The sequence below is a fragment of the Cygnus olor genome, chromosome 7 (assembly GCF_009769625.2).
Source record: "Cygnus olor isolate bCygOlo1 chromosome 7, bCygOlo1.pri.v2, whole genome shotgun sequence".
NCBI lineage: Eukaryota > Metazoa > Chordata > Aves > Anseriformes > Anatidae > Cygnus > Cygnus olor.
This window is the reverse complement of record NC_049175.1, coordinates 23,696,272-23,717,709: the sequence shown is the minus strand read 5'-3', so window position 1 is coordinate 23,717,709 and position 21,438 is coordinate 23,696,272. Positions and strand designations below refer to the sequence as shown.

Below are 21,438 nucleotides of genomic sequence, written 5' to 3'. Positions count from 1 at the left end.
AGTTAACTTGCACTTGACATTCAATAAATCAGCATTTTAAAAGTATCAGCTACCTGGCATAACAGCCCAGGAGATCTGCAAATTGCCCAAAATGTCTATACAGAAATAGGGGAACACAATCATATCCACTTAAGATTTCCAACCTTGGCCAAAATTTCCACGCTAGTCATCAATAGCAGCACACTATCATATGAAAAAAACCTGAAGATTTTCTTCAGAGCTCAAAGGGAAGAGACATATACTAACCACAGCTGATTGAACTGAAGATAAGCTGCTGTAAAGTTCTCTTTATTATGCACCAAGATCAGAAGGAGTCTCTGGATCTGAATGTCTGGGCCATCTATCAGCAACTGCACTTGGTAATCATTTCCATAGACTGATCAAGACGCAATTGCTTTTGCTCTAGTACTGTTTTTAGAATATTCTGAAGTCCAGCTCCACCAGCAATCAGGTATTTATTTTCACACTCTCTCTAGTCAGAGCCAGTTTACACATACTACTTTTGCCACCTACAGATCTTCCTTTCTGTCCTGTCTGTTCTGCACCTCCACTCATGCCATTTGCAACCCGCTGGACCACTCTCTGGCAGCTAAACATTCTTGGTCATCTGGTCAGCTCGGCTGGAAATTTATACTGTGTTGAGTGCCCTGGCCCCTTCGCTTAACATGGAGGAAAAAAAAATTAATAATAATTTTTAAAAAAATCAGTCTAATGTAGAAGCTAAGGCTAGATCACAACCAAAGACTCAGAAACAACGTTTTCCATCTTCAAACTCAGATATTGAAAAAAGAAGACAAGCAGAAGTAAGACCACATGCAAAAAATGTGGTATATAGTGGCACATCCAAAAAATTAAAGTATCGCAAACTGCACAAACAGATGGATGTGTGTCCTGAGAGATGCCAAGCACGTAGCTCCACTGCTTTTCTCTGACATCTTTGTAACTTAAATCAAAAAAGGAAAGGCAGAAACTTTCTTGAAGTCCTGCTGGCCTTCCATACCAAAGACAAAGCACCCACAAAGGAAGAGCATCTATGTATCCATCAGATGACATGAGTGGCTTTTCTTAGAGAGCAGCTAACATTAGAAACAGCAGGTGAGCAGAATGCTCTAGTCGTTGCTACTGCTTCCACCTACAACCTCTATCTTGGATCCTCCACACTCCATACAGACTACCTCCTCACCCCACAGTATTCCCTTTGTCTTTTTCTCCCACTCAGTTTTCTTCCCGAAACAACTCTCTACCTGTTATGTTCTAGGTACAATTCTCTCCCCTCCTCTCAAGGCTTCCTTACAGCAATTCCCTCCACCTGCTTTGCTCCACTCAGCTCCGTTTGGGGGCTTCCACTGCTGTTATCCACACTGCACAACTGCAGCTTTGCTCCGGTCATCACATACCTTGTCATTTAAGAAGACAAGTGTAGGCTTGAAGACCTTCTGTAAAGCATGCCTGATGGAGCAACTGAGATCTCAGACCTTAAGGTGAGTAGATGTTCCCTTTTAGCCACTCATCCAGCAGTGACAACTAATCCTTTAGCCCAAAGGGGAATATACTCACATGAAGAACAGAAATGAATGCAGGAGTCCCTGTACTCTGGTTTGGCATTGTCTGTCAGACTGATGAAGACTAGAAAAATACCCATTTTTTCCACATCAAAGGCAGCAACATTCTGGGTAATCAATGAGCAGCCTTGATAGGAGTAAGAGTTAATTATGAAATACATCTCAAGACAGAGCTAGCAATTAGCATTTAGTCTGCCACAAACAGCACTCTAGAAATACACACCTGGAGCAGCCAGGAAATGCCCTTTTACAGGTGCACATATCAGTCAACACAAGGCCTTGCCAGCCTGTATGAATCACCTAGCAGCTGCTGAGCAATCTCTGTTCACCTCAAAATCCTATAGAAAGAAAATTTAAAACACTTACTGTAATTTACTTCTGCATGAGAGGATCTCCCTAAACATGCAGAGATCTATGCTAAGGGAGGTGGAGCTCTTCAGCTACATCAGATGCGCAGACATTCCTGGTCCTTCATGGAAACTTGATCAACCCGAGTGCTTTTTACTATACTGCTTTGCTTTCTAAGCATGTGCAGTACCTAATACTTGCGCGGCACTTTACATTTCCTAAGCACTGTGCAAACACCAGCTAGAGACAGCTAACAAGAACATCCCAGAATACTGAATCAATGTGTAGCAAGGATTGTTTTTTTTTCCCCTAAAACAAGGGAAAGTTAAAGATTGAAAGATGTCTCACAGTGCTCTCTGGACTGTGGAATAGTACCTTCAAGGAGGAAGCATTATATTTGAGACTTGAATAATGCCATTGTGTAGGAAAGATCCAGCTCACCCTGGCCAAATAGGAATGGATCCAGTTTGCTGGTAACTGCTGAGAAGACATCACACAAACTGTCAGATGCAATTTCTATTCACCACAGACATTCGCATTGTAAACACTCTTCTCCTGAACTAGTACTACACTGCAGCCATGCCTCTAGGGGTTCTGTTCTGAAGATAGCAACAGAAAAGAAATCACTAATCCCTTAATTAGGGGCACCCACTTCACCTTCTATAGGAATAATTTAGAAAGCCTGAATGGACCACATGTCACACAAGGCAAAAAATTATTAACTGAACCTGACTCAGATTGTCAGTTAGTTTTCCTGTACCTACACTCAGCTGTGCAAAGCTACTGAAGGGAAGTACTCAGTGTTAATTAAGAACAGCTTCAGAAGCCACTTATCACCACCTTCTTCCCTCTCAAATTTCTGATGCGAGTTACATTACACCAGCAAGTCACTGATCCTAGGTCTCAAGTACATCTCCAGGAATACACAATTAGGGCCACATTCCCTTGAATTTTCATAAACCTCTTGTTTAAGCCACAACAGCTTGGGGATTAACTGTACTTTCCTAGCTGAGCTACTTCAACACTCACAAGGTTAAAACAGAAGCACACACCATAACCACAAAAGAAGCCTGTTAGGTCTCCTGATCCATTCTGCCCCCCTCCTCCCCAGACCTCCCACACAATGATGGCATCATAAAACAGTCCTAAAATGCTACATCCACTAGATTATGAGAAAAAAAAATCAAACATCTTAAGATTTATCTTAAGAGATACGAGTGGCATAAACCAGACTATCTGCCATCAACGCAAAGGTCCGACCTATACACCTCTCTTCCTCCCCACTGACATTTCTAGGTTGCTCTCCTCAAGAGGAGATTTTATGTACACTATTCTATGTATATCCACTTCTTACAGTTAAAAGGAAAAGTAGGGCCCACCTCCATTTTATCTAAGAACCTACCTCCTTTTCACTCTCAAATAACTGAGAGAAACACTGCTGCATAAAACATTACTTCATTTCTCCAATCAGGTGAAGGAGGACTCAGGTAATGAAAAACAAAGACACTTGGATACCATGGTGATCATGGCCAGACAAGAAAGTAAATTAGCTACCATTATGATAATGACCTGGCTTTCTAAAATAGGTGATTTGCATGTAGCAACTAAGCTGCAAAATAAAGATGATTTAACAGAATTGATGCTTCACGTTTAACCCTGTAGCACTAGAACAAGCACTCGTGGACAAACAGCTACCCACTCTTTGGGCTTTTTATATTTGACCGTCTCTGTAGATGCAAAGTACCTGACCAGAGCTCCCTCCACGTGTAATGAAGCCTCACTCTGCATTTCTTCTGGTAGCACAGCAGCTTGTGCACAATCTGAATACAGCGTCTAGAAAAAAAAACGCAAAGGATCAACTGCATTGCATTTCCCAGTAATTTTACACTGAAGCTGTCAGAGTCTCAGAAATCAGCAGGGAAGTAGACAAGCACAAACCCTAACAGAGGAGAATGGAGCTCATGGTTTGGGGCTCCAAAAGGGAAGCAACAACCGTTAAGGATGAACCAGACTAGACCAGAGGAAGGTGCGTATATACCAGTTTAAGCTCAACATGATCGGTTGCTCTTTATATTTAATTAATACTTTCCACTCTTTGCTGACTTTACCTGAGGACCTCATAAGCTCTACAAATGTAGTTACTTGACTTTCAGGCTCCAGATGCATGAGATATTGCTACCAGATTTTGGAAAACCTGGTCACAATGGAGCTTTTTGGTTTCTTTGGCCCAAGTGACAAGGCTAAAGGAACCTACACAGTGAAAATAAAACCGCAAGGTATTTAGTTTGACTGAATGAGGCATGCAGTTTAATTATATTAAAAAAAAAAAGATTTCTTTCAAGCTTAAGTATGAACTTCAGAATGATCAAGCAATACACCTATGAGCTCTGAAATCCACCCAACATACAGCTAGTATAATTCTTAAGTCTTCAAATCATGCAGGCCTCCATAGCACTTTATAGTGGTTATAACACCTCTATAGCAGTTATACAAACTCTTAGGTACACAAACACATTTCAGTACCATCAGAACTAAATACATCACATGGTGAGTAAATTCCCTAGCACTTACTATTTTTAAGGACAAGATAGAAAATGTATACAAATTTGAATTTGATAGACTAACCTACTTTTAATTATTGACATTTAGAAAAACAGAAGGAAAACAGACTTCAAAGGAAACAATTCCTTTTTTCCTAAATCCTTATTTCTCAAAAATACATTAATATCAACACCTCTCTGAAAAGACACTCCTGAGAGACATTAAACATCACACAAACGGAGAAATCAAATTAAAAACATTGCATGGAAATTGTTCAAGATGGGGTGAAGAGTTCAAAATAAGACTTTCGAAATCCCTAAGTAATAATATGCACATGGTATATATTCTTTTTAGAGCCTTATATGATCACAAAAACACAACAATGGGCTAAGGACCAAAGTGGCTATCTTCAGAGGAATAAAGGTAAAACCACTTGTCATAGCTGAGCATCACATTAAATGCTGTGTTACAAATTGGATTCTCAAATTCAAACAGAAAGGAAGCAAAACCGCCACGATAGTACAGACAGCTGTCTTCAGATCAGGAACAGCAATTGCTCTGGGGAGAAAGCTACCATTTCTGATGTTACTGGCACCAGACAATGCCCAGTGCCTTTCCACCTACATATTTGCCTGGCTGTAAGATGAGAACTGGCCTCTACAAAAAACTACTTAAGGCACTGACCAGAAAGAATCTTGTAAAGGATAAAACATTTTTTTTTTGTAATTACAACAGTGTTATTGCAAAATACTCTGCAGAGATATCTCAGCACTGAAACCTACCTGTAGTACGCAGCAGCATATAGTTTTCTGGGTGAAAGCAAGGCATGGAAAAAAAGGGTTGGGGGGGCGCATTACAGTCCCAGGCCCTCTGCCTTAGGGGTCAGAGAGCCAGCTACCAGCCCTACAGACTCCCAAACCACACTGTGGAAGTCACATCCATCCTGGTGGGGTGTCTTTGTTTATTCAGCTTTGCACCAAGAATTCATAACACGCTTAATGGACAAAATAACACCTTTGGTCAAAGGAAGCTGGATTTCTCTTTCTAGTATTAATATGCCTTCCACTGAGCAGATTCATATTGCCACCTATTAAATTTAACGCAGAGAATTATCACACTATTTGTGCATTCAGAATATCCACTTCGTCTGCAATAACTGTGTCTGCTCTGAAACAGTTTCAGACAGGAATGTAGTGAAAGGGCTGCACAAACATGCCAAAAGGAATAGATACGGATGTCTACTGATTGTTGCTACAGCTCATTATTTTTATTCTCATGGGGTTTCTAGCTGTGACCTTACCTTTGAGCCCAAGCATTTCACAACCTTGTTCTAAATCCCAGCGTACCACCCAACTACAACTAATTCTGTAATTGTCATTAAAAATACATTTCTCACAAACTTTTAATTGAACTATATGACCCTTACAAAGGCACTGTAATTTTAGGGTTATTTGGGCAAAATCAGAACACGCTGAAAACTTATGTTAAGGGAAAACAACCTATGTATCTGTATCTCTTCTGCAGCATATAGTGCTGTTCAAGCCTGAGGGAAATTCAGTACTGTACAGTCAGAGCAAAGCCAATGATCTGCCTAAATCCTATTTCTGCCCTCCAGGACAAAGCAAAACAAAGCATTCTAAGGGCCTAGTGGGACATAGAGTGTTCATGTGCAGCTCTGTCCTCTTCTCCTCTCCTTTTCCCTACTGCTAAGTATTACCCTAGCAGCCTAGCAAAGCTATCTCAGGCTTAAACTTCTTTCCCACTCTCCACATAACTAACCTTTTCCAGGCCTCACATCAGTCATCCCTGTTTTTTCAAAACTGTCTTTTCAGTTTCCAGACCAAGAATTCTTGCAATGAGTGCATATTATGAAGTTTCTTTCAGAATAAAAAGCTCTTTGTATTTGATCAAGTAGATGAGGAAATCAGTTTTAAAGGTGGAAATTCATTTCACTTTCAATTTTCCTAGCACACAGAACATTTTAGAAGTAGAAAAAGTTGCCAGAAGAGTTCATGAAAAGCCATCCTGCTCCCCACCAACCACAACAACGTTATTTCAGCCAGAAGATTGTTATATGACTAGAATTCCACCCAAATTCAAACTTCAAATGAAACTAGGAATCAAGCTCACAGATACTTACACATAGAGATCCATAGGAAATTCTTTCATCATGTGTGTTACAATGAACTCCACCATCAAATCTGAAACAAAAGAAAATGATAAAGTAACTATTGAGCTAGCTACAGTTAAATTCTAGAAGACAGTGATGAAGAAATCAACCTACCCCACCAACCTCCCTACCAGCCAATAGTCCTGCTTAAAAGAAACAAATTTTGCTGGAATTAAAAAAAAGTACACTGGAAAACGAGGGCATGTAATATAATTTTGTTTGAGGCATTGCTTTCCTCATATGCTTTCTCCCACTATTAGTCAAATAAGGAATACACTGAATTCTGATGCTTGGAATTGCTCTCATATTTCAAGCCCTGTCACTAATGGAAAATTCCATTGAGAAGCACATTTTAGAAAATCATTCTCACCAGAAATCATACAACCCCGAGGTTTACTTTCGGAGAAGATATTGTAGAGAACACAATTATTTATCCCTAAAATCAATTCTGAAGCAAGTAAGCCTAGTCTGATCTTAACACAGACTACACTCCTACTTAGGACTCATTCAGGAAAAATAAAAATAAAAAATAATAAAAAAAAAATCAAGAACGTCTCTAACATATAAGGGAACACAGTGTGAGGATAAGAGGTAAAAAGCTCAAAAATACAATTAAAACAACTGAAAGAGATAAGTTGCTATGGTTCAGCTAATAAATCATAACCTAAGGCACGTACATGTGTTCACTTCAACATAAAACACTTAGGTTGTGCCACTGGTAACAACTGTGAGATGTAACCTCCTAGGGTCCTAAGCACCCAGCAATAGGACTCTATAGTTAGCAAAAACAGTCCAGGGGAAAAGTACATGATATCCGGTAAGTCTAGGAAGATTCATTCCCCATCAGTTTTGTTTGTGCCATCAACAATCACCTGTTTGAAAATCCTAGAGTACAAGACTGCTTCCATTTCATCAGGCTTAAGAGCCGCCCATAGATTCAGTCTCCATCCATCTCTGTACCCATTTATATTTTTGGCCTCTGCAGCAATGAGTCTCACAATTTAATCATTCACTGTGTGAAAAGCTTTCAACTGTGCCTCTACATCCACAGGCAAAACCAATCCTTGCTACTGACACTGTTGTTATTTTTTTTTTACTCAGAAAAGGCTAAATGCCCAGCAAATCTTCCTCAAAATGTATTTGTATTTTCCATAGTTTTGTTCTCATTATATCATCTAGACAGTACTTGTGACCAACTGTCACTACACTCACCTAAAACTCCTAATGTATTAATCAACTGCCCCGACTATTGTTATGTAATCAAGTGAAAGAGGCCAACAGGCTTCCACAAAACTTACTGTAAATGTATACAGGATTTCTTGCTACAGAGCAGCAATCTTGAATTTAATTTCTCTGTGAGGCAGCCAGGTATAGAGATGGACTGTCCATAGCTGGAAGTCTCTTCAGTACTTAACTGCTTTCTTTTGATGTCCATCCACCCCTCCCCTTAATCCACAAATCTCATTTTTCTGCTGCAGAACAAAAGGTGCTTTGGGAACCAAAAGCAGGCAGGCACTCTAGCAATACTCACCGAGCACTGCACACACCAGCGGGCGACAGGGCAGGTTCTTGTCTGCTGCTTTCTTCCTATGCCTCATTGGCTTCAAACACACAAAGATGAAAAGAAGTCAGAAGAAGCCTGAAGTGACATTCTGTGTATTACTGTATTTTTCATGCAAATAGTACCATTGCAGACTTCCCTTTGTCTCTCTCTCCAACTGCTATCTCACCTATATTAATCCTGAAGGCCACAGCAGAGGCAAAATTTTGCTTGCTTTTCAGCACACCGACCACTGGGTTTTTGTTACTCTACCTGCGTAACTGGGGGGCATTGTTATATCATAGGATAGAAAATCACACAGCAGTTCCTTTCGCTTGTTTAACATACTGATTTGCTCCTGACCCAGATGCCTGATCTGCATTCTTAATAGCAAGTGCAGTATTAAATAGCTTCAGCCTTGACAGTAATAAGCCAGAGAGGCTACCTAAACAGCGAGTTTTCTGCCAAGTGGGAAAGACTAGCACCCTTGCAGTATGTTTACTATAAAGTAAGATGTTTGCTTCTGTCCTAGATCAGTGACACTTTCAAGCACTGCTCCAGTGTCAGATGAGGTAGCAATCACCTGCACCGTGAAAACAGAATGCATTAACTCAGGAGAAGGACTCAGTTACTTGTAACTATATAAACACTTCATGAGCTAGGTAAGGAAACTTCCTCCATGGATACCTATAGGAAAAAGCTATGGAAAATATATTTTCCTCTTTGAAGACAAATCCCCCCCCATTTAGGAGAAAGCATATGCCAAATCAAAGCACTCAGTGTAACTCCAATTGCACATTATTATATCAAGAGGGCTAAGTCTTGATGAAGGTTTAGGAAGAACATTCTCTCTGTTACTGATCTCTTCAGAGACCTCATAACACACAGTTCCTGCTCAGCTACACAGGCCTCTGAATTCACCAACAGGGCAACCAGCTCTTTGTCTTTTGAAGGAGTGAGAAATTCTGGGAATGATTTTTAAATCGTTCCCCAAGTGCTGCATTTCTGACAGTGTTTCCACATGCCGTAGCAATCTAGGTTAGATGTCTGTGACACAGTTTTCAGCAAACGGGGACTTGAATACTGTGTTCTCATCCCAAAGACAATGCAAGGCATCCATAGGAAAACTCACCATCCTGTGTAGGTTTACTCGAAAATTCATATTGTCATCATGGAGAAAAGCATTAGCATATTGATCCTATTGAAAAGGGGAAAAGAAAGAGGGAGGAGAAATAAATAACAAACCCACCAACTTCCACTTGCCTCTCAAATCATGTGTTCTAGTGCAAAGATCCTAATAAGTAGCTATAAGGTTAAAAACACCCGTGTAACCTTCTCATGTCCCCATACATCTTCAATCCCACAAAGTTAAACCCCTTCTGAACCCAATTCCACATTAAATAGTGAGTAAAACAACAAGTAATGCAGACTTGAACTATTTTCCATTACCTTCTTTGCTCATCCAACCTGCGGACTGTACACGTGGCAGTGTCAAGATTTTAACAAGTGCTATATAATGCACACAAATCCTTGTGACAGTGTGGAGGAATGGACCCATCATGCCACAAGTCACTGCAGTACTAGCAAATAGGTTGATAAGCTGTCCCACCCCTCAGGCAAAACTTGCTTCAAGACCAGCTCTAAATCAAAGTGATTACTCCAGGCCATACAGCCAAGTTGTTAAAATAAATACACCATTCCTTTAGTACCAGAGCCAAAACATGCCCTTGCTATGTAGAAACAGCATTTCTTATCTTGTATTCACCCACCTGAAGAACTTGAGTGCCACAAATACTTTTTTATAAATAACAGAAATGCACATAATTGGCTTTTAGACTGCACCCTGAAGAAACATTACTTCAGAATCCTTACACTGGTTATGAACATTGCTGCTTTTTACTCTTTGCTAAGAAAGGTCTTTAATTGCAAGCAAGCAAAATGTAAATACCACACAAACTCAGCACCATTCAGGTCAAGCCATTACTGCATACTTCCCACAAGACAGGACCACCTTCACCAGGACTGCTGACACAGCCCAGCGATACTGCTTTCTCTCCCTACTACCAGATTTCCTACTGTCCTACAACCACACAGATTTCATTTACTCATACCCTTCTTGGGCAGATGGGATACAGCACTGCCCATACTTACCATGAACAGCAAGCAGGTGAAAGGCATGAGCACATTATTCATCTAAAAGCCTGTAACACCACAAGGTGCTCAAGTAGCTAAGTGAGAACAGGCATGGGTTCACTGTTTTCTCTCTCTGCCCCGTGAGTTGGCTATACCAAGTAAGATTATCCAATTCTCAAGTAAATTTTAACAGCATGGCATCAGTTTTATCAGCAAAACATTAATTGCCTGAGGGCCTCATTACTTAGAACCACTGTGGATTTTCAGCTCCTGGTGAACAGGCGGCAGGGGATGTGTCGACGGATAGGGCCCTGTAACACACCATCTGCTGAAGGGTCCCACAAGAAACCTACCTCTGCTATGCATGTCAGGATAATCAGACACAGCTTGCCACTGTGTAGCCGGTGCTCATCTGCAAAGAAGCAAAAAGCAAAAACAAGTTCTGCATTAGCCACACAAGCCTGGCAATGCAAAAGCTATTTCATTCTTCAGCAACAAGACAAAGCCCAGCCTTGGAGAGTCTTCATACCCCTACTTCCTCCACGATAGCTAATAATCTACTACTCTCATTAGGTGCTCGCCCTCCAGGTTCGACATCAAATCCCACAAAGCTTTTCCCCAACAAAGTCTATGATTTGAATCTCCATCACCACTACAACTACCAGTGAGGTTTTTGCCTCACTCAGTTTTACTTTTGCAGGTATTCCAAATGCTGGTATTAATCCCTGCCTTTCTGCCACAGCGGAGGTGTGCTTTTCCCTCTCTGAGGCAAAATGGAAAGGAGATCACCTTTGCTGTGGGTTATGAAACAAAGTTTTCCTAGAGGCACAGCACAATGTAGCAGAACAGGCATGTGGGGAGTTTAAGCCCCAAGTTTTAAACCCAATAGTGAGAGACATGACCTAGTTTGTTCTATGTAAAACCATGAACGAACGAAGTCTGCAAAGACTTAGCGTGTTAAGCCAAAGTAAGAGTTAAGGAGCTCCACCTTGATTGTGTCCTGCAAATTCCTATTCATCTTAAAACTTCATGCTGCTTTTGCCATGAATGACAACTGGAGGGCTGAAAGATTCACAAATAGAGTGAATTCTGCAATTAAGGGGAGAAAAATGCGATATTTTTTTGGATTATTTAGAACTCTTCTCTCTCGATTTTAATTTTAATACGCTAACTAATTGAGATGCATTAAGTCACAGAGTAACTTTGTATGGAAGAAGCCTCTGGTCCCATCCTTGCTCAAAGGATGTGCATAAGGTAATCTATAAAAATAGACAGAATGGATTTAGCTGGCTATTCTGTGTACCTTGATGCCTCGCTTTCTATTCCAGGCTGCTGAGGGACAGATATTTACTAACAAGATGTGCCCTGTAGTATGCTGATTTCATCTTGCTGCTCTAAGCAAGAGGAATTTTGGAACAGGAGAGTTAGAAGTCTCACCTACGTCTCCTTACCTCAGCTAAGGCATGTAACTGAAAAGTTTTCTACACTAGCAAGAGAAGGAAAAATGGCCTTAGAGAGCTCTGATACACTGGAGCCTTGTTATTTTCCTGTTGTAAGGCCTCACTGTATATTTCTGTAGGTGCTGCTACTACTTCTCTCTGGGGATCGTGCCGTAAAGGCTCCTGTTCCATACAAAGTACTCTGCCTTCAGCCAGCGTGTTGCAAAGATCATGCCATTTTCAGCAGAGTTATGGGGCACCTATGCAGGCAGTTTACTCACACAGACACTCTGGCAGCATCCTTCATTAAAGGAACAAAGCAGACCACTTCCTGGGGGGGGTGTATCAGTATGAACCCTATTTTACAGACGGGAAAAAAAATGACACAGAGCTTTTGTTTCTCCCGAAGCAGCTGCCTCTGACTGGCACAAGAGAGATGTCAAGAGGAGAATCTAGCAAAATGCAGTCTATTAAATTATGCTCTCTGGGACAGGACTGAAACAACTGTCTAGTCCTGGATGTGGAGCAAACCAGTCTCCCCTCTTAAGTGTTCCACCTGTCCCAAGACATACAGAGAAAATTTAAGTTCTTCATTTTTCTTCCCTTGTTGCTATATTGGTTTCATACGCTTTCTCTCACACAAGAAGAAAAAGGTCAGGCAGGACCCCATCTATCCTCAAAATAAAAGCCCAGGAATACACCCACTAGAATTAATAGGCAGCAGTTGGGAAAGCACTTTTTTTGGATGACTAATCAGTAGAACTCATTGCAACATACTGCCATGGAGGTAAGGAGATTAGGTCTATCAACCACACAAATTTAAAATGTTTTACAAGCTAAAACCAAGGCGATGCTTCTTTCTTTAACTCCTGTCCTCATACCAGGACAAACGCAATTTTAGCTGGCTTGTTTAGTAAGGAATCTTCTCTATCAGGTTTCATTCCATCTGAAACTAATCCAGTCTGATAGTTCCTGAGGCCCTATACACACTTCCCATATTATAGTGACTAATAAGTGCAGCAGTTAAATTTAAATACATAAAAATTGTTTCATCAGAGACTTGGATCAGCAAGAGAGACCCTGAAAAAAACAAATGAGAATGATTAGAGAGCTAGCAAGCCCTCCTCATGCATGCAATCTATAAAAAATGACTGAGCAAAGATTGAGGTTGTTTAGTTTAAAGGACAAAAGCAAGAGGAGACATGAAAGCAGACTTCAAATACATAATGACTGTCACAAAGAAGAAAGAAATAATCCATTCTCAATACCCATCTTGGAGAAGATAACTAGTAATTAATTTAAATCTCACCGAAGAATTAGGATGCACATGAAGCTTTTTCACACTGAGGGTATTTAAACACTTTGAATAGTCTAAAAACGATGCTCCCCCATCAGTGTCTCATCCAACCTGTTCGCAACAACTCTCAGAAGAAAAAATATAGGTAGACCTGATTCTGCTTTGGTTTTGAGTGATGTGCTAGGTACATTCATGAAGTCCTTCTTAGTCCTAATTTCAATTATTCACTTTTTTCCATAAGAAGCTTGCACACTGAACAAGAACAAGACTGCCGAATACAATTTCCTTGCAAGCATGCACAAGGAAACTCTCCTACAGAAACTGTCTGCCTACTCTCTTATACAGTATGTTCATCTTATACAAGCATTCATTAAGCTCAACAATCAAACGTATCATAGCTCTGCAGCCATCTTCCTACCTTTGTTCAGCTGCTACATCTAATTTAAACAGCACAAGTTGGTAAAGGGCTGAAATAGGGTAAAAGATTGCTTGTTATGTTCTTGCTATGACCCTGCCCATACAAACACTGGGCAGAACAGGACCCTTATGTACCTTGAGCAGGAGATGAAGCAAACACATCACCAAGCTTCAACTCCAGCAAGCTGAAATTACCCCCCTCCAAAGCTATCAGAAAAAACAAAAGGCACAGCATGGAAATGTATCTCATCAAGTAAGTTACTGTTGGTACAGTGCAAATCACCGCCACCACCTGTGTAATTAAAGAGCTGTCTGTTTAACCAGCAAGTACCAGAGGACACCAGAAACATTTCCTTCTAACGCTGAGCTTTGCCTCATGTCAGACTAAACATTCTTAAAAATACAGTTCTCTGTTACATGACTTTCCCTCTCTGACAGGGAGGTTTGGAATCAAATATGTTCACAGCTCCTGCACGGGGACAGGTTTGGTTACTAGGTACTATTATCATCATTACTTAATTCTTCCCATAGTTGACCTTCTCTTCTGCCAGTATTAGATACTCTCCTAGTATCGGATAACTGTTATCTCACAATAAGAAATCATTTCATTTTCTCTAAAGGTGGAACTTTCAGTCATCTAAAGGGACTCCAGTTAGTTTCTGTTTCTGGAGATGTGTCCTATGTCCTCCTGATTTCAACAAACACTGGTTGCCTGCATCCACAACTACATCAACAGAATTTACTTACCTTTTGTGTCCTGATCACAATCGAGCTGTACTTCAAGAAGGTTATCAGCAAGTTGCTAGTTTGCACGTCAGCCATCCAAGGCAGCTCTGCCGAGCTTATAACTAGAACAAAGCAGATAAGACACATTTACCCTCCATAAATACAAGACAGAACTATACAGAGAACCAGGTCACAGATTCACAGGTCTGGGATAGAATCATCTTATTTGTAGGGTCCACCTGAGCTCCTCCTCCCTCACGATCACCCAGCCAAAGAACCTGTATTTGAATACTGGTACTATTCCACCAGAGTACACTTCTCCTGCTCCAAGGGTAGGCTGGGGTTACCCTGCAAAGTGATATGCCTCTTTCTCTTGCCTGGTGTTTTAGCACTCATCAACACTCCCAGCCTAGGGAGACTCAACAAATTCTCACCAACACATAACTAATTCTTGCAGCCAGTTCAACAGTGCAAGACATAAGGTCAAGAATAATGGTATTTATTTCCACGGTGAGTTGATCAGCTGGAAAAAAAACAATGCAATACCATACTACACTATCAGATTATGAAAAGACTACAATCTACCACACAGAGCTTGATAAACTGAAGGGACAATGATGTGCCTTTAACACAAGGCACTAGATTCAAGGGGATCTTTTACAGTTTTACTTTCCTGTCCTGATATGACTGTAACACTTCTGTTCTGGCTGCCTAGGAGTTCCTGACAAACTCTCAGGATTTAAAACATAGGAGGCCATACGTGGCTTGATTTATGATTGCCTGAAGGCCTTCTCCCTTCTCAGTCCATAAAGACAGCCTAAGAAAGGGCTCCTTTTGCACTGGAGAAAGATCTGCAGTTGACTAGAACACATATCTTGACAACTATATATTCTCTTTTCAATCTATCGGCAGTAATTTTCAAGTCTTTCCTCACACAAGATCTTGGGGGAAGAAAAGAGTATTTATGACGAGACTGGAACTTGCAAGCAGTGAGGAATTACGTGCATCTGAGTTTTGGATAGCTAGGTTTGGGGCTCTGAGGAGGAGCAATTTGATCCTGTACGTAACCGTACTTTGGCTGAGACAAACGTTTGTTTTAACAATGCCTTCTACAATTCAAGCTTTCAATCTCATAACCCTGTAATGTGGTAAATAAGGTTTATTATTCCTGGAACTGGGGCATGCATAGGCACAGAAAGGTACAGGAGACAAACCAACAAAATGCAGGATTCTTAAAACAGAGCACTGGGAGGCCCAGAGCTCAGTGGCTCTCACAGAGCTCAGGATTATACAAACCCCTTGAATACAAAATTGCAGCCCTTGGAAACAACGGGCCAAGTAGATCAATGTAACCTCGCTGTTCGAATCACATCAAAGAAATGATAATGGGGCTTTTAGCTTCTGAAGACTGCACATCCCTAATGTGCGAGCTGCTTTAGTTTCTTCAGTCTTGAAACTCTGGAGCTCCCAACGTGTTGTTCACACGCCCAGTCTGTTGGCAAAATCTAAGCATGAGCTGGAGCTTTTTCACCCCCCAATATTATGAACAGCTCAAAGATTTAGCTAAGAGACTGAAAAAAATGTATTTATATCCCAGTGGGTCCTTCTGAAGCTGTTACAACGAACGCAGTGAATGAATATTTAACAACAGTAAGCAAACTGACATTTAGACTAACTATGGTGACAGGCACCAGTCAATTTACATATTATGGATCAACAGTTTCTAGCAAAAGTCTCATTTAAGAAAAAAAAAAAAATCACTCCGAAGAAACAATCACTGCTTACCCTGCTTCATGCTATAGATGTTTGGGTGTGGTGTTTTTTAAGCAGATATTTTGAAACTTTAAAGGCCTTAGTTCACAATTTAGACTTACAGAAAAAAATTAACCCAGATATGAACCCATTTTTAATCCCAGCCGCATTAAAAAGTGCCCTGAAAAAAATCAGAGAAATTTCTACGTGTTGCTGAAATTTGAAAATAGCTTAACTACACTTTTTTTTTTTTTTTTTTTTTTTTAAGTACATGAAAAAGCAGAAAAGCAATCTTGTCAAAGCTGAAATGCCTCTTTCTAACTCTCAGCCACAGGCAAATTTTACAGCTGACTTGCAAGACGTCCAGAAAATGAGGAAAATTCTGACATTACCTTTAAAATACAGAGTAAAATTAAAGAAGTACTACTCAAAACTAAGCCGAGGTTCCTCAAAAATAAAATAAAAATATAAAGAAAAGAGAGCAGGGATCAGCAAGGTGACAAGAAATAGAAATAAAGAACTGCTTCCCCGTGTAATCGCTGCTCACTAAGATTAGCTCCCATCTTTAAACTTAGCAAACCTTACAAGCAGCAAGAAGCCTCAAGCTCCCATAAGATCACTGCCTATGCGGAAAGCAGGATGAAGTTTTTGTTTTGCTTTTGTTTTTTCAGTAAATTAAAAAAAAAAAAAAAAAAGAGAGAATGTGAGCAGACTGTAGATGTAGGTAAGATAAATTCTGTCAGTTGTGTAATACAGTGTGTGGGTGGATACATTTGCAACGAAACATGTTGAACAGAAGCCAACAAATGCCCGTCCCTTACATTTTGTGTTATGCGCACACGGAGACTTGAGACATAGGGGGCTTTTTAACTGAAGCTTTTGATATCCATGGTACCAGACAGAATTCATCCACAGGAGGGATCCTCCTTAAACTAGGATTATCAAATGACCTGAATAGCTGATATAACTAAAGTAAACAGACTGCTTTTTCATTTCATTTCAACAATTCCAAATTGTGCTCTATTCAAAGTGCCCTTTATTTCTTACACTGAATGCTTTCCTCAGATCTAGATGATGGCCATCAAAGTAAGTGACAACAGCCATTTCATCTCCGCTCTTAAACCGGACTACATCCGTCCATAACTTAAACAAAAAGGGTTTTATTTTAAATTGATTTAAAGTGATCTATTTGGGCTATAACATCTCATTTAGAAGACTGATCTCAGTGCAAGAAGTCATTTTACAAAGCGTATCAGAGAAAAGGCAACCAGAGGGAGGAATTCTTCAACTACCAAGCTGGATTCAAATCCCAGTTAATTCAAGGCTGGGGAAAAGTGCTATTAATAACAAGCAGGAATCCAGCGTGATTTTCTGTAAATTCTGTTCATGACAAGTAATCCCAGGCAGGAAAACCTGACACTAGAAACACGCAAAAGTAAAAGCCTGTGTAGAATAGCTTAACATGCTGGGTTGCACCTTCACGCAGATACTGGGACACTAGTGTATCAGAAGGAAGTATCAGAAAACTTTCATTGAGCAATATACAAGGCAAAAGAGAAACTACACAAAACGTCTATTGAATTGAAGCCAAATACTATTTCTGCTACTGTTTACTACGCAGCTCTCCCCAGGAAGAGAACACCAGGTTACATCTGCTCCAGACAGACCTCATTAGTTGCCATCATGAGGAAGTGCTTTGTTAGTTATTTTACTTTTTAATAGTTTTTCCCCAGAGGAACATTACATTTCTTACCATCTGAAGAAGGTGGGGTGGTTCCAAGTGGAGTGACAGGCGTTGTTGGAATTGGGCTGGTTGGTGTCGTCATAAGACCCATTTCAGGATGGCTCTAATCGAAAACACATGCCCAAACACACAGAGGTTAATAGCTTCCCTGCGCAGCAGTCATACAGACCACTACTTGTGCTGTTCCGCACTCACACGTCAGACATGACTTTAACGAAATCACAAGAAACTTCAACCCCTCCTCCAAAGATGAAAGCTATGTTTCACAACCTTGGACATCTACAATTAAACCATACATCAACTTCTTTACTCAGCAAAACACACAAAAAGCAGTGGCTGTCTCCAACAGACAAGTAACACGCCCTTCCCCAGCACAGAATCGCAAAAGGTATGCAGAAGCCTACACCGTTTATAGTTTCTGACCCCCCCCTCAAAACACCCCAAGGGTGTGCATTTGAAGTCTTCCTCTACAATCTTTTAATTTCCTTTCTAAACACATCCTCCTACCCCTCCCATCCTCCACCTGCTCGTATTCAAAGATGATAGCACTTTATTACCTCTCCATACCAACCGTAAAGCCCAGGCAACAGAGGAAAAGAGTGCAAAACATAACGTAACACTGTCGTTATCGATCCTCTCTGATTCCATCAGCCGGTTTCTCTGCCAATTTCATCTTTGCTAACAGTTGCCTGCCTAATTACCGCTTTGATGTTATACTTCTTCGTAAGCTCCCAGATCTATCCAAACTGGTGGATACAGTAGGCAATCTGCCATTGCTATTTTAAATCTGGCTGCCAAGCAGAGTGTCCATTTCACAGGGCATGGTTTTACATAAATGTATCATCTGCCTTAATAATCACTCGCAGTTCTCAAAAAAGAAAGGGATATAGAGCTGCTGATTTGATGTTGGTTCTGTAGGGTTCTTCACAAGTGAATAGGCCTCAGTATTGTCTTTGAATATCTGATTTTATGAGAAACTACAAATGCATGTATTTTATGGGAAGCACAGACACATACTAAAATTAGAAGCAATTTTAAATCAACACCACGCACTAAATTAAAATGCAATTTTCCATTGGAAATTTTACATAAAACAGGTTTGCTTTCACAGGTTTTGTCATGGTGTTTACCTTCCTTTTTCCCCAAACATAACTCTCAGTGAGAGATAACAGTGCCACCTAGCAGCAAAAACCGAGGACCAACAAGCTAGTAAGTATACAAAGAGTCACACTTCAGGCATCAGAAACTATATCCTGCTCTTCCTGTGTGCTCACATAGGAGCTGGTAGCATTCAAGCAGTCTTGCAGTCCAGCAACTTGGACAAGAGCTTTCATCAGCTTTTATGAAGTTTTTCAAGGACAGCATGCCCTGCCTTGACCTCTCTTAAATGAAGTATTACAGACAATTCACTCAAGAACAACATTAGACCTCAATTTCAATCAAGCCCACTGAACAGTGGCTGCTTCGCTACCACTTTCACAGATAACTAGTTTATCCTTCATTATTATTTAAGACTTTTACTCTGGCTGCTCTTTTCTACTCACTTTTTTTCCCTGCCAAAGGCCTCTTTCTCCCTCAGGGATATCTTGGCCCCAACAACGGCCCTGAACTGGTATTACACAGAACTGAAAGCAGAAAGACTCTCACAAGCAGTAGGAATGAACAACCTGGGAAAAGAGAGGCAGGGAACTCGAGCAAATTAACCACCCACGGAACAGAAGCTTTCTTTGGAGGCAGTAGATCTGCCTATCAGGCTTCCTCCCTCACACACCACTGTCAGGAGTTCCCCAAAGGTCTCTAACTCCCTCTGTCACGCAAAGTGTCTAGCCTGTGATGTATAGCTGCACTCTCTGAGGAGCTGAAGTAACTGGGGAAAGGCGTTAACTGTTTTGCTGTCATCATTTTTGTAAGTACGGCTAGTAATCTCTGAGAAAAAGAACAAAATGAACAGCCTAAACTGGAAGGTCTTCCTAAATTCATCAAGACATCCCTCCAGCCATCCACAGCACAATCATCAGATCAGACAGACTTGTTATTTCTTCCCCAGCAGTGACAGCCTTTGCAAACTCGTTCACTGTTTAAAAAAGCATCCAGAGGTTTGCGATCAAAGGTACAGAGCAGCCCACTGCTTCAGAAGGCTGCCATAGCCCTGCTTCTTCACCATAAACAGAGCAAGGAGGAATGTTCTGTTCTGGAAATGGTCTCCCAAGCAAAAGGGATCAGGCTCTCCAAACAAAGCTTGAACACAAAACCATATTTAAAACAACAGTCCTCACACATGGTTTAGTCCTTAAGTGAAAGATACGTAAACAAACAGCATGCAGGATGGCCATACGCAGGCAGAACAATTCATCCAGCTTGGAGCCGGATCGACCTCTTTCCCTCAACTCTAACTTATCATTGGCATGAACTGCTCTAATAGCTGCAGCAATCTTACCCCTACCAGTCATCACACTGCATCTTGCCTGAAGGCAGTATCAATAGGACACCAAAGGAACTCCATGCAGGTCTTCCCATTCAGTGGGAAAAATGGCTCATCCTAGCAGGAGTTGTGCCCTCAAATGTAATTATTTTGGCAAGGCAGGAAGCATCGCTTAAAAGTAAAATAAACCCTGGTCGGCTTTTGATCTTTCGTGCCCATCTACACCTATGACAAGTACCTAGGGGAAAACAAAAAAAACTCATCTTTCCATCAATTTGATTCCTGACATTCTTAATTTCAAAAGACATCTACTAGGAAGAAAAGGGCAAACATCACGCTTAAACTCACTTGTGCCAGAACTGTGATGAAGTTCCGGTTTAAGTGAACAGCTTCATAGAGGGCCAGCAGTATTGCTTCATTCGTTCTGTGGAAGGGACACAGACAAAAGCAGAGTTAATTAAGGGCTAACACCAAATGAGAATCCTGAGGTCAAAGCTGCTCAGGAGCACAGCCCATCTGAAATAACTTTTTTTTCCAACCATGTAAAAATCTTTTTTTTTCATTATTAATAATACTGAGCAGTCCATAAAAATGCCTCTTTTTAGATCTCAGCTATAATCTTTGTTTCCCTCATGCTGCATGTCTCCTCTGTTACTCAGTCTTAAGCAATGTTTTCTCTTTAAAGCCCTTTGTTTTTAGGGTAGAGGTTCCTACAGCTACCACAAACCCTCGTATTTATCACTTGCCCCCTTAATTTAGGGAATACATTCTTGGAGACAAGAGTACATGAACCATTACTTCCCATCTGCCACTTCCAACATGACTTTTATACACTAAAAACATCTCATATAAACCACAGGTTTGTTTTGTTTGCTTATACACTTCACTACAAGCAATCCAGCTGTGGTTCCTCCTGCCACACCTTTCTCTCACTTAAGTAACCAAGAAACCCATTGATTACAGAGGAGTGGTACCATTTCAGTTACAAGAGAACCTCCTTTTTTTTCCAAGCCTTTTTCATTTGCTACATTAAAACAGCTCCATGATGGAGGAAATCACATTGACCGGAGTGGTGAATTGCCACTCATTGTGCAACTAACATCTGTTCACTTACTGGACTGATATCTTCTCATCAGCATCTGCTATGAACATGCTGCCCACCTATGGAAAGAAAGAGTATTACAAAGGATGAATTTTTGAAAGTTATTAGACAAGAGAGAAGACATGGATTTATCTAAATCGCAAGTGCCTCGGGAGAGGTGTTCTCATCCAAGGCACAAATGCAACTTTCTTTCTATACCAGCAAAATACAAACAGGAAAATTCACAATGGACAGAACAGGATGAC

The 21,438-nt window shown here is 40.7% G+C and overlaps 1 protein-coding gene across 1 annotated transcript in view; it reads right to left on the bottom strand.

Moving 5' to 3' along the window:
* Positions 1-21,438, bottom strand: part of ARMH3 (armadillo like helical domain containing 3) — a 120,803-nt gene that overhangs the window by 80,639 nt on the left and 18,726 nt on the right. Inside the window, 10 exon segments of the mRNA XM_040564049.1 lie at positions 3,655-3,743; positions 6,592-6,652; positions 8,153-8,222; positions 9,294-9,359; positions 10,648-10,706; positions 14,195-14,209; positions 14,212-14,295; positions 17,679-17,772; positions 20,440-20,515; positions 21,206-21,252. Coding sequence (XP_040419983.1) covers positions 3,655-3,743; positions 6,592-6,652; positions 8,153-8,222; positions 9,294-9,359; positions 10,648-10,706; positions 14,195-14,209; positions 14,212-14,295; positions 17,679-17,772; positions 20,440-20,515; positions 21,206-21,252 — 661 coding nt within the window.